Here is a 16,531-nt window from a genome sequence, read left to right as displayed (position 1 = left end):
AAGGGTCATAAGAGGTGTATTTGTATTTGCCTGTACATTATACATTTGAATGTAGAAATACAGAAATATTTAATTTGCGTTCTTTAATTAGCTTGAAATATATGTGCATCGATAAGTGTCGAAATGATTTGAGTTCTATAGTTTTTGCATTTAATTCTAAAAGAAATCAGGCATTTTTGCAGCCACCTAAGTTTACGGAAGAGCAACTGGTATAAGTGTACAGAGTTTGATGGATGAGGAAGGGATTTAAAAATATATATATTCTTGAAAAAAATAGTATACGTTTTCTTTCTCAACAACGTCGGTTGGTTTAAAGGGATAAATATGCCTTTATTTGCGCAGAATCCATTCGACCAAGATGTTGGTAAGTTGAGCACTTCATTTGGGCAATTTGATTCGGAGTGAGCTAACTGTTAGTTAGCTTCATCTTAGCTACCGACAGAACCGCGAGCCAGCAAGCTAACAACAACTAGTCTGGCTACACCACATACAGAAGGGGACACCTTATTTATACATATAATTGGCTACACGTTGACCTTATAATCAAATGTTATATTATCCAAATAGCTAACCAGTTATGTGGTTTGGTAAACTCTCTAAGTCTAACTTAGTAGTCACAGGGTTAGCAGACAGTCATCGGCCATACTACCTATCTAGCTAGCTACCACTGTGCTAGCTATATATGTTAGCTAGCGAGTATGTTAGCTAGTTGTTGTGTAATCAGTGTATCGTAGCTAATCAACGATTTTAAATAACGAGACAGCCTAAACTGCAACAAACTCAAATATTCGTCATGAGCTATCTATCTAGTTAACTAGCCAGATGTATGTTGGATTAGTTTTAGGTTTACTTCAACAAATGTTACATGCAAATCACCCTCTTTCCATGAGCAGTTTATCATCTTTGGAACAAGCTCTCATGGTTCCCTTGTACACTATTATTTGAACTTTGTACAATTACACCCAACAAGTCACCGATGTGTAATGGCTATTTCATAACAAAGTTATAAGGAATAACTTATTTTTAACTGCTTTATTGCTAGTTTAATCATACACCCTCCATAAAAGTAGTAACTGTCAATCCTATGAAAATACAGGCTCAAACTGTTTAAAGCAGCAATAATATGGACAGTACATGCCGAACCACAAGTTCTCTTCTCTCACCTAACCACATGTATCCCGGTGTACCACATTGTCAGAGAAAGCAACCAATGAAACCAATACAGTGGAGGACTGGGCCCTGATCATGGATATCTGTGACAGGGTTGGACATACACCCAATGGGTAAGCTGGAATGAGACTTCCTGTTTCAAAAATAACTTAATTGTTTACTTGGACCAGAGCACTAGCTGCCTGGCTAATTTTCAAGTACTTCCAAGCAATGTTCTCTCTAATATTTTTTGTCACTGAGCAAATCACATGTCTGCTGAGCGCAAACTTGAACCTTGTGAAATATCTATGCAACTTCCGGTGCGCGTTTACTGTGAACACTGAGGCTGTACCCGATTTCAAGTAGGCTACTGTGGCTATTTGATCACAATGTAGGCCTACCAATAAAAAAAACAATGGAGAAAATGCATCACATAACATTTTAACATGGACATGGCAGTAGCAGCCAATGTGTGTTGTTCAATGTAGGCTTACATTCCATGAGACTTTTGAGAGAAAAACATGAAGGGCTTGACATTAACCTGTTTATCCACTTCAGGCAAGGAGGTGACTGAAAATGTAGTTGTTTAATGCAAGAAACCACTTTACAAAATAAAATACATTTTTATTCCCAAACCATTATTGCAGAGAATCAGACAAATTATGCTACCCTCTGCCTATTGGCTACTTAGCTTATTCAAGCCTGTCTCAAAATATACACTGCCCTTAAGATATAAAGAAAAGCTCTTTGCCTGACTAGCTTTCGAAGATGGCTAGAAATGTGCATGTTTTGTGCTCTTGTAGGAAGCAATCATTCCCACATTGCTGACTACAAATTAGCTATAACTGGGCAAATAACTCACTAACTAGCAAAAAATATCAACAAATGTGCACAGATGGCTACGTTCAGCTCTTGCTTTGATCTCAAAACAAGCGCATAATAATCGCAATCGCTCATACTGTAAAAGTGAACTGCACAAATCCATATAGGGCAAAGGTCTATTTAATGCAGCTCTGATTGGTTATGGCGCATCGATCTGTGTAGAGTACGAGCCTGTGTCATGCCTGTCAATGCACAGAATCATACTCTGATGCGTTCTGCCTACAACAAAATCTCTTGCACAGTTAGTTTTGCATACTAAGTCTTGCATAGTTCGTTTTTGTTTCCGTATGTTGCATTGAAAGTGGCTAATATTGCATTGATTCAATCACAATTCCCACAGTAAAAGGAAACGTTATGTGTCTTTTTTTTAATGGCGACAACTCTGAACTTCACTCAACTTTCTAATCTCGTGCTTCTCTTATCGGGAACATTGCTTCCAAGTATTTGTAATATGTGAAACTACAGAGTCATAATAGTGTATCAGCAGGTCTCCAGGAAGATTGGAGGGGAGTGGGCTATTTTAATATGCAATTAATAAGCGTATATTGAAGATGACTCATGTTGTAATAACCTACTACTTGTGTGCCATATTAATCGTATGTCTCTACCTGCCTGTCTTCTCCCAGAGCTAAGGACTGCCTGAGGTCTGTGATGAAGAGAGTAAACCACAAGGTCCCGCACGTTGCCATGCAAGCCCTCACCGTGAGTCACTTTGTTATTGTGTTATTCAAGACAAAATACATCATTCACTAGACCGTTGGAAATCCAGCGGGTTTCCTTACTGTATAACAGGTTTATTAATGTATGATAGAGTTCAGCTTAGCCTAGAGCCAATGTAGAAATATATTGGAAAGGTGGGAACCTAGTGCAAGGTCAGGTTTTTCACTTCCTGGTGTCAGGCCCTAGAGGTTGTTGAGTGACTGGGATCATATACACAGGTAATATGAGTCATGAATCCTGCTATATGATGGACAACAGAGTTTGAACAATGTGCTAGAATTTCTTCTGAGTGTGCATTTCTTTATACACTGGCTGGTGGATCAAAAACTGACTTGCCCTAAGCCTCAATGACACTCCAGTCTGATGTAATAAAGTATTTGGGAGGAGTGGTCCATCTCCTGCTGCTCTTGGCAGTTCTAGAGCTCTGAGCTCGTAACTCAGTATCATCGCTGTGGGCAGCCTTGCCACAGCACAGTCAGTGTGATGATCCATGGCCCTAGAAAGGTTTTTACTGTTTTGTTCTTTCTGCTGCTCAGTGTTATTTTGGAGTGATGATGCTCAACGTCAGAACATGTGATCTTCCTTTCTGACTCACCATCGGGGTAGATGGTCACATGTCTGTTCTATTTTTAGATGTCTCTCTCTTCTCACTCAGTCAACTTTAGCCCCCCCCCCCAATCATAAAAACATGCATAATTTCACTGGTGTCATATCTGTTAATGTGTTAATCAATTATTAAACTTTGGTGTGGATGTGAATCAAAGCGTTACTCTTGTTTTACTGTAAAGCCTCAAAATAGATCATCCAGGCTGACTACTGGACTAACCTGGCTTTTCTCCCTCTTTTTCAGTTGCTGGCTGCCTGTGTCAATAACAGTGGAAGAATCTTTCACTTAGAAATCTGCTCACGGGACTTTGCCACTGAAGTCCGAGCTATATTGAGCAGGGTAAGCTGTCAAAAGTTTTTCTGTTGAAATATGTCTGGTGAATTGATGACGTTCAGACTTATGTACGTGAGGATAACAATCAACTGGCTCTATCAAGCTCATTGTGTCAATGTTTTGCCTCGATCATATAAGTAAGTAGACTAAAAGTAATTACTATTATCCCCGAAGGCCCACCCCAAGGTGTGTGATAAGCTGAAGGGGATGATGGTGGAGTGGTGTGACGAGTTCCAAAAAGATCCACAGCTCAGTCTGATCAGTGCCACCATTAAGTCTCTGAGAGAGGAGGGGGTCGCCTTCCCGTCTTCTGGCTCACAGGTAAAGTAGTCAACAGCCTAGCGTCCATCCCCCTAACCTAGTGTTGCTGAAGATGGCGCCAATAGAGATAACAGCTTTGCTTCAAGTCCTTAGGAAACTGTGCAGTATTTAGTTATTTTAATGTATTATCTCTTACATTGTTAGCCCAGAACACTTTAAGTGTTATTACATACTGCCGGGAAGAACTATTGGATAACAGAGAGACTTCAATTTACCAGCACAACTAGCACTACACCCGCGAATACGACTTTCCCAAAGTGGATCCTTTGTTTGCACAAAGAAGGGCGAGGGTGTATGTTTCATGATTAACGACTCAATTCATTTTGTTCACCTGACCTAGAATTCCTCACAATCAAATGCCAACTGTATTATCTCCCAAGAGAACTCTCCTCGCTAATCGTCACAGCCATATTTAAGGGGATACCAAGACGGCCATCAAGGAGCTTCCCTGGACATTATGCAAACTGGAAACCATATATCCTGAGGCTGCATTTATTGTAGCTGGGGATTTTTAACAAAGCTAATCTGAGAACAAGGCTACCTAAATTCTATCAGCATATCGATTGCAGTACAAGAGCGAGTAACACACTTGACCACTGCTGCTCTAACTTCCACGATGCATACAAGGCCCTCCCCCGCCCTCCTTTTGGCAAATCTGACCATGACCCCATCTTGTTGCTCCCCTCCTATAGGCAGAAACTAAAACAGGAAGCGCCTGTGCTTAGGTCTATCCAACTTTGGTCTGACCAATCGGATTTCACGCTTCAAGATTTCTTCGATCACATGGACTGGGATATGTTCCGGGTAGCCTCAGACCATAACATTGATGTATACGCTGACTCGGTGGGCCAGTATAGGAGATGTTGTACCCCCTGTGACTATTAAAACCTTCCCTAACCAGAAACTATGGATTGATGGCAGCATTCGCGCAAAACTGAACGCACGTACTACCGCATTTAATCATGGCAAGGCGACTGGAAACATGACCGAATACAAACAGTGTAGTTATTCCCTCCGTAAGGCAATCAAACAAGCAAAGCGTCAGTATAGAGACAAAGTGGAGTCACAATTCAATGGCTCAACACTTGACATATGTGACAGGGTCTACAGAAAATCATGGATTACAAATAGAAAAACAGCCTTGTCGCGGACATCGTCTTGCTCCCAGAAAAATTAAACAACTTTGTGCTCTTTGACGACAATACAGTGCCACTTTCATGGCCCGCTACCAAAGACTGTAGGCTCTCCTTTTCCGTGGTCGACGTGAGTAAAACATTTAACCGTGTTAACCCTAGCAAGGCTGTCGGCCCAGACGGCATCCCTAGCTGCGTCCTCGGAGCATGCGCAGACGAGCTGACTGGTGTGTTTACGGACATATTCAATCATTCCCTATCCTAGTCTGCTGTCCCCACATGCTTCAAGAAGGCCACCATTGTTCCTGTTCCCAAGAAAGCTAAGGTAACTGAACTAAAATACTATCGCCCCGTAGCACTCAGTTCTGTCATCATGTAGTTGTCGTGTCTTTGGCTATGCCGGATTAAGTGATATGACATGCTATTCTATGAACAATTTCTCCGTAATTAATATCACCTGATTGAGCTAATCATGTTAATGTAATTAACTAGAGAGTCAGGCACCACAAAATAATATTTATAGAGCTGTTATCTTCCGAATAAACTCTTAAAGACCTAGTAATATTTTACATCCATAGCAGTCTCATCTGAAAGTTGTAAATTCTTGGTTATCTGCAAGAACCCTGGATAACGATTTGAATCAGCAATACAAAATTGGGTTTATTTATTTACTAAATACTTAACTAATCACACAGAATTCACATACACACAATTCATCATAACTTGATTACAAATTACGTCATAAAGCAAAACGTCCCTAGCGGGCGGAACAGATATGACAACTTGTTACACAAAGGAAAAGGGGCTGGGTTGGAGTGAAAGAGCTGGAAGACTGAGAGACACAGGTAGAAGCTGTGCTATCGTAAATACAGTATCTTATGCATTCTAAACGCCCATTTGGAAAATGCAATAAATATTTACTCTGAGCTGCGCTTCAGTAGGTTGGTGGTAGATGGAAGGCCGTGTTGCCAAACCGAGTCCTCTGTCCTTTGAAGAATGTCTCTGGTTGTCAATTGAATACATTGTAGTAACGTCGTTGTGTGATAGACGGGATACTCTGTCTGTTCCTTCCTAACCTGCGTTTGCAGCTGCGGTCGCTAACTCAACCGCTAGGAGGTATCACTTCTGTAGTGAATAAGAGTTCAAAAGTTCATACCATTCGCAACCAAAGCTCATGCTGATGTTGGCTTCGTTCTGTAGTTCTTATTTTGTATTTTTTTTTGTACCTTTATTTAACCAGGCAAGTCAGTTAAGAACAAATTCTTATTTTCAATGACGGCCTAGGAACAGTGGGTTAACTGCCTGTTCAGGGGCAGAACGACAGATTTGTACCTTGTCAGCTCGGGGGGTTTGAACTTGCAACCTTCCGGTTGCTAGTCCACCGCTCTAACCACTAGGCTACCGAACCATTCTGACATAGGACCGTCGGCCTCATATCCTCGGAACAGGAAGTTATGTTGTCGTCAAGGGCTTATATAGGAAGGGAGAGGAGGGCGTGTTTGAAAAGTTTTATAGCCCTTGTCCTTTCACAGGGGAGGGCCACTGATTGAGCAGCCCTATCTTATGAAAACCCAAATGTCACATTTTTGAAGCTAAAATCACATTTCATCCCATCACAAATAATTTCATATTCAAACATTTAAATTGAACAACAATTCCATGTGAATCCGATAACTCTGATGTGTAGACTTTCCACTGTAGAGTTTGTCATCTTCTCATTGATGAGAATGTCTCAGATGACAACCGAACTGACATCATATTAATTAAGTACCACCGCATATGTTCAATTGTTCGGATTACCAGAATATTGTTAATTTCCCCCCACATTGTGACGTTCCCAGAATCTATGTTAACCAAGGGTTTTGCAAATGTAACCTTAGTAGGGTAGAGAGAGGAAAAAGGGGGGGAAGAGGTATTTATGACTGTCATAAACCAACCCCCCCAGGCAAACGTCATGAAATAGTGCTTTGAGAGACTAGTCAAGGACCATATCACCTCCACCGTACCTGTCACCCTAGACCCACTCCAATTTGCTTACCGCCCCCAATAGGTCCACAGACGATGCAATTGCCTTCACACTGCCCTATACCTCTGGACATGAGGAATACCAATGTAAGAATGCTGTTCATTGACTACAGCACAGCATTCAACACCACAGTACCCTCCAAACTCATCATTAAGCTTGAGACCCTGGGTCTCGACCCAGCCCTGTGAAACTGGGTACTGGACTTCCTGGTAGGAAACATCTCCACTCTGCTGATCCTCAACACTGGGGATCCACAAGGGTGTGTTCTCAACCCTCTCCTGTACTCCCTGTTCAGCCGCGACTGCGTGGCCATGCACGCCTCCAAGTCAATCATCAAGTTTGCAGACGACACTGCAGTGGTAGGCTTGATTACCAACAACGACGAGACAGCCTACAGGGAGGAGGTGAGGGCAATCTGAGTGTGGGGTCAGGAAAATAACCTCTCACTCAATGTCAGCAAAACAAAAGAGATGATCGTGAACTTCAGGAAACAGCAAAGGGAGCACCCCCCTATCCACAATGACGGGACAGCAGTGGAGAAGGTGGAACGTTTTAAGTTCCTCTGTGTACATATCACCAACAAACTGAAATGGTCCACGCACACAGGCAGTGTGGTGAAGGCGGCGCAACTTGGCTTGTCACCGAAAACCCTCACTAACTTTTACAGGTGCACAATTGAGAGCATCCTGTCAGGCTGTATCAATGCCTGGTACGGCAACTTCACCGCCCACAACCACAGGGCTCACCAGAGGGTGGTGCGGTCTGCACAATGCATCACCAGGGGGAAAACTACCTGCCCTCCAGGACACCTACAACACCCGATGTCACAGGAAGGCAAGAAAGATTACCAAGGACAAACACCACCCAAGCTACTACCTGTTCACCCTGCTTCCATCCAGAAGGCGAGGTCAGTACAGGTGCATCAAAGCTGGGACAGAGATTGAAAAATAGCTCCTATCTCAAGGCCATCAGATTGTTAAACAGCCACCACTAACACAGAGAGGGGGCTGCCTACCTATGTACTTGATATCATTGGCCACTTTAATAAATGGAACACTAGTCACTTTAATAATGCTACTTTAAGGATGTTTACATATCTCATATGTGTGTGTATATACTGTATCCTTCACTATCTATTCTTTACTATCTATTGCATCTTAGCTGCTCTGTCACTGCTCATCCATATATGTTATACTTATATATTCTCATCCCATTCCTTTACCAGATTGTGTGTATTAGGTTTTGTTGTGGAATTTGGTAGATATTGCTGCACTGTCAGATCTAGAAGCATAAGCATTTCGCTACCCTCACAATAACATCTGCTAACCATGTGTATGTGACCAATAACATTTTATATCATTGTATAAGCTGTGGCCAGTCTTCCCTCCCTACTAACTCTGTTTCTCCCTCCTAAAAGAGTTTGGCTATTGTTTTAATTGACCATTTTTTGTGCCAGAGGGCCTTGATGTTATGTTGTTCTTTGAGGGACTATGCGCCTTACCTGGAAAATAGAGCCATTTGACCCAACATTTTATTTTAAAAAATTCACCATAATCTTTCAGTACTCTACCCTCTGATTGTAGCCAGACTCTCCAACAAAACTAAAACGACTGTTATCGTCTACCTATCTCAAACACAAAGTTCTCCTCGTGACTTCCACTTGTGGTCCCCTGTAACAAATAAGCTCTGTGTGTATACATTCGCTGGCTTCGTGTTGTGCAGTCTGCCTGTGTTCTCAGTGCACTTGCTCACCCATGTGTTGCCAATAAAGAGGAGGAGGGTGGAGCTTGTGTGTCTGTTTTTAAGGCATGAGCGCCAAATGTAATTTCCTCTGATAATACCCCAGTTCTACCTATAAGGGGGATGAGATTTCCTGCTGTGATTGAGGAACAGTCTGGTGCTTATTTGCTTAGCCTACTTCCGAGCTGAAATGGTCGGCTGAGTGTCCTGTTAATAAGTGGCACTGTGAGGTGTTTGCTACTGAAACTACTTTGCCCAACCCCTCTCACAGACAAGTTTATTCTTCATAGAATGTCACTATATTCCTGTTGTTGGGCTATATTTTTAAGCATATGAAGTGATGATTTATTTGAGGTCCTTTCTTATTCATACTCTTTACTACCACAATATTACATGGAAAGCCTGTAGTACCTATTAATCCCTACAGGTGGCGTCACAAATAATCCAAATCCCCATTTGTTCTGGAAGGCTTTCTCTCTCGCTCTCTATAACCAGCCACCTCTTTGTCAACAGGGGTCCAGCCTAAAGGTCACCACACCTGCTGTTAGTAAACCATCTGACGATGACGACCTTGCCAAAGGTACAGATCCTATCCAACAGATTCTAGAACACCACATTATATTACATTGTGAACTGTGCAGGTGGATGAATAAATACATTATTAGAGAGATTAAAACATATGTGTTTTGACCCTCATGCCTTTGTCCTCCTATCTGCAGCAATCGAGCTGTCCCTGCAGGAACAGAAGCAGCATGCTGAGACACGGCCCCTCACCGTGTCCGCCGACCCCCCCTTCAACACCAACGGAGGAGGGGGTAGCAAGGACTCTAGGAAGGTGCGGGCGCTCTACGACTTTGAGGCGGCCGAAGACAACGAGCTCACTTTCAAGACGGGGGAGCTCATTCTAGTCCTGGACGACAGGTAGCTAAGGAAGTGTTGCTATGGAAACCTGAGTCTGACCTATATGATGACCTATTGTATAGGCCAATGTGGAAACCACGCTTCAACTTAATTGTCTTCAGTCATATATCTAGTGCCAACCTTCTCAGGTTCTGCAGTCCTTTTATGGAAACAAAATGAATGGTTTACTTACAAGAATGTTTGAACTGATAACACCATGTTGCTGCCACAGTGATTCAAACTGGTGGAAAGGAGAGAACCACAGAGGAGTAGGTCTCTTCCCATCCAACTTTGTCACGACCAACCTCAATGCTGAGCCTGAACTAGGTAGGTTCTTCCCCTTGTCCTCACTCTCTTGTACCCTCATACTGAGGCAGGGAGAGTCGTTCTAGTGTTTGGTTTCATGTTTGAAATCCTGACCGTAAAGTGGCTCTGGATAAGTGTGTCGGTTAAATGTCAAATGTAAATCTCTCTCCTAACAGTAACGTATGTGGAGAAGACACCAGCCCCGGAGGAGCCCAAAATAGAAGCCATAGTGGAGTCTGAGCCTGTCTTTATAGATGAGGTGGGTGCTTCTACGTACTGGACCTACTATAATGGTACTTCCAAAACCACTCGCACGTTGTCACATGTTGCTGATGAAAGTCCGAGGGTGACTTCCAGAGAGTGGCGAGGGGATCAATAAACCCATCAACTTCGGGACACTCGTGACTTGACTGATGCAGTTCATGTTCTACTTTAAAATAATACAATTGGCATGAAATTCTAATGAACAAATCCCCCTGTCACTTTAGAAGATGAACCTCCGTACCAGTGAACATTTATCTGCGAGGTATTTCATCTGTTACTTGTGTCAGGTCTTGAAATCAGACGTGGCATATATTTAAGAATTCCTCTCCATTCTTTTGTATTACATTGCGAACTTGCAAACATATTGCGGTGCGTGTTGGGATAGTGCTTCACTCTGAAGCCTCCAGCCTTGCTGGCTTGGCTGAAGAGTTGGAGAGTTAATTATCCCCTACCTTTGGGACACTTGCAATGTGTCTGTTGGTGGAAATATGCTGCTGCTCACTCAGACAGCCCTGGTTGCCTGCCATTACAGGAGAGGCTGCTGATAGTAGGCCTGTTGCTGCTGTGAAGTCTGGTGCGATGTGCATATGGCGGAGGTGCGCGTGAATGCACAAATGGAAGACCAAGGGGAAGGGAGTGATTTGGGATTCAGCCTATGGCTGTACATACCTGCAGGTCTATATAATTTAGCTTATCCATAGTTGGTTAAATGGGTACAATCAATCAGTCCACCATTCATTTTGATCATTTGACCAATGAAAACCCTGTAGCATCATATATGACTTTCTCCTCCCTTCACCTGTCCCTCACCCCCTCTCTTACTCTCTTCTCCCCCCCCCCCCCCCCCCCGACAGGAGAAGATGGATGGAGCGCTGTATCTGCTCCAGAATACTGACCCTGCTGACGCAGCACCTGACTGCCCTGAGCTGGTCCAACTGGAGGGTATAAAACAATGACTTACTGCTCTTATAAATCCCATGCTCATTGACATTGCAGTTGTCTTGACTATATACTCACTCACTCACACATACTGCAGTTGGCTTGACTACACCACTACACTCACACTGTTTTTGTCTGTTTAGCCTCACTTGATCAATGCTTTACCCTCTTAGGTGCTTGTGAGCAGATGAATCCAATGATTGATGACAAGCTGGAAGACATTGACAGGTAAAGTCAATTTAACTGCAGTATACTGCAGTGTACTTACTCATAATGGACAATATTTCCAATAGTATATTAGAGGCTATATATACTGCAGTGTTTGCATGACACCCTTTATTTCTATTGGTTAGTCAAATATGTTGGCCAGAGTACATAGTTAGTTATTAATTTAGTTATACCTGCTTTATGTTGACTATCTGGATGAGTACCAGGGATCATCACCCTCACAGAACCTTAGTCTTTGTCCTACAAGTGTCGTGATAACCTCTTCTTTTTTCCTCTCCTTCGCATTGCGGTTCTCCCTCTTTCTCTCTTTTTCCACCCCTCCACCTCACTTGCTCTCCCCTCTCCCTCTCTCCCTCCATCCCTGGCAGGCAACACTCTGAGCTGTCTGAGCTGAATGTGAAGGTGCTGGAGGCCTTGGAGCTCTATAACAAACTGATGAACGAGGCACCATTCTACACAGCCTACTCCAAACTGCAGTCCCAGCAGCAGCCCCACTACACACCTGCCTCTCAACTCCCCATGCAGGTCAATTAGGAGAAAGAAACAAACCAGTGTGACGTACTTTCTGTTCAGGTCACTACCTTGTACATCCACAACCAGGTGACCTCTGTGAAGGCAGACACTATGCCAGGGTCCATAAAGGCACGGTATTCATATGGTGGACTGGTAAAAAAAAATATTTAAAACATTTGGACTATGTAGGCAACTGGATGCCATTTCAGACGTAGACCTTGTGTAACCTTGTGTGTTTTGTCTGCTGTGCAATTTGTCCCTGATGATGGATGTCAGTGTCCCTCCTTGGAGACGTAGACTAATGGGAGACTCCAGTGGTCATGCTTGGACTCTTTTTACCTCCTTGTCACTTTCTGCACAGCTCTGCAAAGCCATTTTAGAAACAAACTGTCCCTTGTGTAACTGCCTGCACCTGAAGTAATGTTGTTTCTTGCCAACGTATGCTATATTTTTGTGGAGTAAATCAATATACAGTGAGTGTACTATGAAATAGACCGCTGCTCCACTCGGGAGCCCTAAGGCACTGCATTTCAGTGCTAGAGGCGTCACCCTGGTTTGAATCCAGGCTGTATCGCAACCGGGCGCCCATAGGGCGGCGCACAATTGGCCCAGCATCGTCCGGGTTTGGCCGGTGTAGGCAGTAATTGTAAATAAGAATTTGTTCTTAACTGACTTGCCTGGTTAAATAAATAAAATAAAAATATATTTTATCAAATTTCATATTGAACACGGTCTCTTTCTCTCTCAGGGATACCCAGGTCAGGCTGGTGGTTCCTACATGCCTCCAGGGATGCCCCAGGGCCCCCCAGGCCAGCAGGCCTACATGGGCTCTGACCAACCCGGACCACTCCAGTCGCTCCCCCCTAACGTCACATCTCCCAATGGTCAGCCAGCACAGCTTCCTTACAGGTAGGCCTCTCCCCTCCGTTGTGAGCCAAGTTTTTTTTTTTTTGGGGGGGGGGCATTGCTCCTGTGTTAAGGTTAAATGTCGGCCTTTATGCTTGTGTTAGGCGGTAGGTGGCAACTATTGTACTATTCTGTCTCTTCACTGCAGTTCTCCATATGCACCTGCCGGTTACCCACCACAGATGGGTGTAGCCCCACAGATGGACATGTCGGCCTATCAGAACTCCAACCTGCCACCAGCCTCCTATCAAATGGCTGCTTCATCGCACCAGGCTCCACAGCAGCAACAGGCCTACTATCAGCAGCCTCTCCTGTAAAGTGCAATACAACTAAGGCTGTCTGAGTGAGCAGCAGCATATCCCCACCAACAGACACAGTACAACAATACACAAGTGTGTGTGATTATCCTCCCCCTATTTTGACCTTTATGATAAAATGCCCTTTACGTAGTGCACTACTGCTCTGGTCAAAAGTAGTGCACTACGTAGGGAACAGGGTACCATTTGGGACACTACCTAGATGATTGTAACAAAGGTCAGTGGCTGTGTGAGAGGGGGGAGACTACATGCCAACCTACCAGCCACCACAGCCCATTTTGAAGGGATGAACGTTTTAAGTAGAGAGTGTAAAATAAGTAATTTTCCTTAACCTGGTTTGCCTCAAAAACATTTAAGTGGGCAGCTGTCCAGCTGATCATTTCCAAACTGCATCATAGATGGTATGTGTGTGTGTTTGTCCCTGTTCAGTTTTTTATTTTATATTTTTAAATGTTGATTTCTCTTCACCCTCTGGTCTATCAGGAAATCAGTCCATGGCTGGCCAGGACAAGTCAATTCAAAATGGAATTGACCCCGACCAGGACTTGTTTTTTTCTATCTAACAGCATAATCCACTTTAGTTTACCCTTCTCGGGGCCAAAGGTTATGAAGTGCTACAGCTATCTGTATTTCTTTCTGTGGTTTAGTCACTACTATAATACCGCAATATAGTTAGATTAATTTCCCATACACTGCCTGCCTTGCAACACCCTTTGGGTGTTTAATACATTATAGGAGTAAAGCAAAATGTTTAAACATTTTTATTTGTGTGCTACTTCAAGGTGAATTTATCAATTTAACTTGGCGTTAAATAGATTTTGAATTGTGACCATGAAGCCTTTCCAAATTACTGCAGTTTTAGGTTCAATATACAATTTTATACACATTACTTTTTTTGTAATGCAAATGTGATCTAGCCTGGTGCCTGTCTGTTTCTGCTCTCTTGCTAACTCATGGAATTTGTCATGTTTGGCTTGACAATAACAATACTGCAGTTGGAAAGATGGTGCAAAAAGATCTGGGACCAGGCTAAATAACAACATGGCTTTTGGTTAACACAATATTCATGTGCCAAGGCTCTAGGCAACTTCCTGGAGGCCCCACATACAGTGATTAACAAGATGTAATTGCAAGCTATAAGTGGTTGATTGGGAAATGAGCCTAGTCCTATCTATTTTTCTATGGTCTTTCTTAATTCAGTCTTTTGTTGAAAAGGCTTTTGACAATAGACGTTATTAATAGATGTCTGTGATTTATTAAATTGATATCTGTCTGCTTTTTATGTTTCTGGGCTGTGAGCGGTCACGTTTTCATAGAAATCTATTTCCCGAACATATTTTCATTTATGCATTATCTTTGCATTGGTATGGCTGTCTGCTCTGCAGTTGGACCTTTAATTTTAATGTTGTAATTCTATTTGTATTATATTTGTTATATTATATATTTTCCCTGGATTATATCCATATGATCAGATAATATTTTATGGTTTCTAGATGTAAGATATACTTTCTGCTTTTAATGCTTTTGTTTTTACTTTATTTGTGTCTTATCCAAAATGCAAGCAGAACAAATAGCTACCGTGACCAACAGCTAGAAATGGGTATTTACTGATAAAGGTGTGGATTGTACAAAGACTAGTAGCTAGAGAACTGTTAGACCTAAAATGTTCATCTGAACTTAATGAATCTGTTGAGTGAGACCGAGGACCAGGATTCTGTTTTTGTTTAATCTGGATCAAGTCAACTCTGACTCATAAGAACTGTCTATGCTTTATTTGTCTTTTAACTTGCCTCTTAAAAGGTGTTGTGTACATTACATGTAAAATATCTTCTGGCATTGTGGGTATTGCACTTTAACCTTGTTAACATTTTATTTACCACTGGATGCCTTGTTTTTCTTTAGGAATAAGGAATTGACATCTGTATATCTAGAATTCTTTATATTTAAAACGTTTCCAGGGAATGTTCCGATTCAGTACTACCGACATAATAACCGACTATGTTTTGTAACATCAAGGTTTCTCTTTATCTTGTGTTATTGTAAAAAATCATTTCGAAACACAGTCGACTAATATTCTTTCAAATAAAATGTACCTGTGTTCAAGGCTCTCTTGTACTGATAATTCTGTTTTTCTTCTTGTTGTTGTAATATGTGTTCTCTGAATAGTGTGAAATAATTGGACATCTTGTAAGTGTATGCTGGATGATGGGAGAACAGTTAGTCAATGACACACATGATGTAGAAAGAGAATAACAATAGGCAGTCATTTACAAGGCAGATGGTTGCGGACCATGTTCTCTCATGCAGAAATCATACACATAATGTTCCTGCGTTTTACACATCTGTAAAGGACTTCTTTTCACTCATGTCTTCCGTTTCTTGCTGACCATGTATGGGGTCTTACAATCTATTCGGAAGGGGAAGACGCAACACTATTCATCTTGTACCTGTGCAACTGGAGGTTGTCCCGTATTGTCAGATGTAATGTTCAATGAGTCATGGTGTGACCCTTCCTTTGGATTCCTTGGTGAAGGGGCTCGGTTCCTTCTGTTAAAATGACCTTGTGTAGGGCTCGGTTCCTTCTGTTATGACCTTGGTGAGGGGCGTGAACAAATGTCTACGTAGGAAGAAGAATCACTATATGAAGAATCTCTCCAGAGAATCTCACTGTGACCAGTGATGCATGAGCAGTCACCTCTATAATTATTACTAGGAGACACAATGTTTTATTCAGTGAGCGTTTTCTTTGAGTTCACAATTCGACCACTGAAGAGCTGAACTAGTAATATTCTAGCACAGAAGCTGAAGCTTTAACAATCCTGGTGTCCTAAGTGCTCCAATTTATTTTGTGAGCTGTCTTTGGGTCTTTTTTTTCCCACTCAAAGATAGACTGAAGCTAAAGGTCCAGTGCACTTTTTTGGTTACTACATGTTTCCATGTGTTATTTAATAGTGTTGATGTGTTCATTATTATTATTCTACAATGTAGAAAATAGTTCAAATAAAGAAAAATCCTGGAATGAGTAGGTGTGTCCAAACATTTGACTCGTACTGTATGTCTTTTCTTATATTTTCCCCCTGTAAGACAGAGCACCAAAGATGAATTTATATTTTGTGGAAACCTAAGGGACAATAGTTTCATTATTTTATCAGCTCTCACATGCAGAGTCTAATCCCCAAATATATTTCAGCACAATATATTGTTTTCATATTTAATTATTGAGTACATTGTTACATTCTTTTAATTC

The 16,531-nt window shown here is 42.2% G+C and overlaps 1 protein-coding gene across 1 annotated transcript; it reads left to right on the top strand.

Annotated features, from left to right (window-relative positions):
* Positions 1–172: 172 nt before the first annotated feature.
* On the top strand, positions 173–15,395 carry LOC110520265 (signal transducing adapter molecule 2). Its single transcript, XM_021597448.2, has 14 exons — positions 173–364; positions 1,199–1,283; positions 2,658–2,733; positions 3,602–3,697; positions 3,866–4,012; positions 9,425–9,491; positions 9,631–9,832; positions 10,044–10,138; positions 10,294–10,376; positions 11,236–11,323; positions 11,494–11,548; positions 11,917–12,073; positions 12,810–12,970; positions 13,116–15,395. Exons 1-14 carry the CDS (start codon positions 325–327, stop codon positions 13,282–13,284), a joined length of 1,521 nt encoding a protein of 506 aa, XP_021453123.1. The 5' UTR covers positions 173–324; the 3' UTR covers positions 13,285–15,395.
* The last annotated feature ends 1,136 nt before the right edge of the window (positions 15,396–16,531 follow it).

The sequence above is a fragment of the Oncorhynchus mykiss genome, chromosome 3, assembly GCF_013265735.2.
Source record: "Oncorhynchus mykiss isolate Arlee chromosome 3, USDA_OmykA_1.1, whole genome shotgun sequence".
In the NCBI taxonomy this organism is placed as follows: domain Eukaryota; kingdom Metazoa; phylum Chordata; class Actinopteri; order Salmoniformes; family Salmonidae; genus Oncorhynchus; species Oncorhynchus mykiss.
The sequence above is the reverse complement of the archived record's forward strand: the minus strand, read 5'-3'. Positions and strand labels throughout refer to the sequence as shown.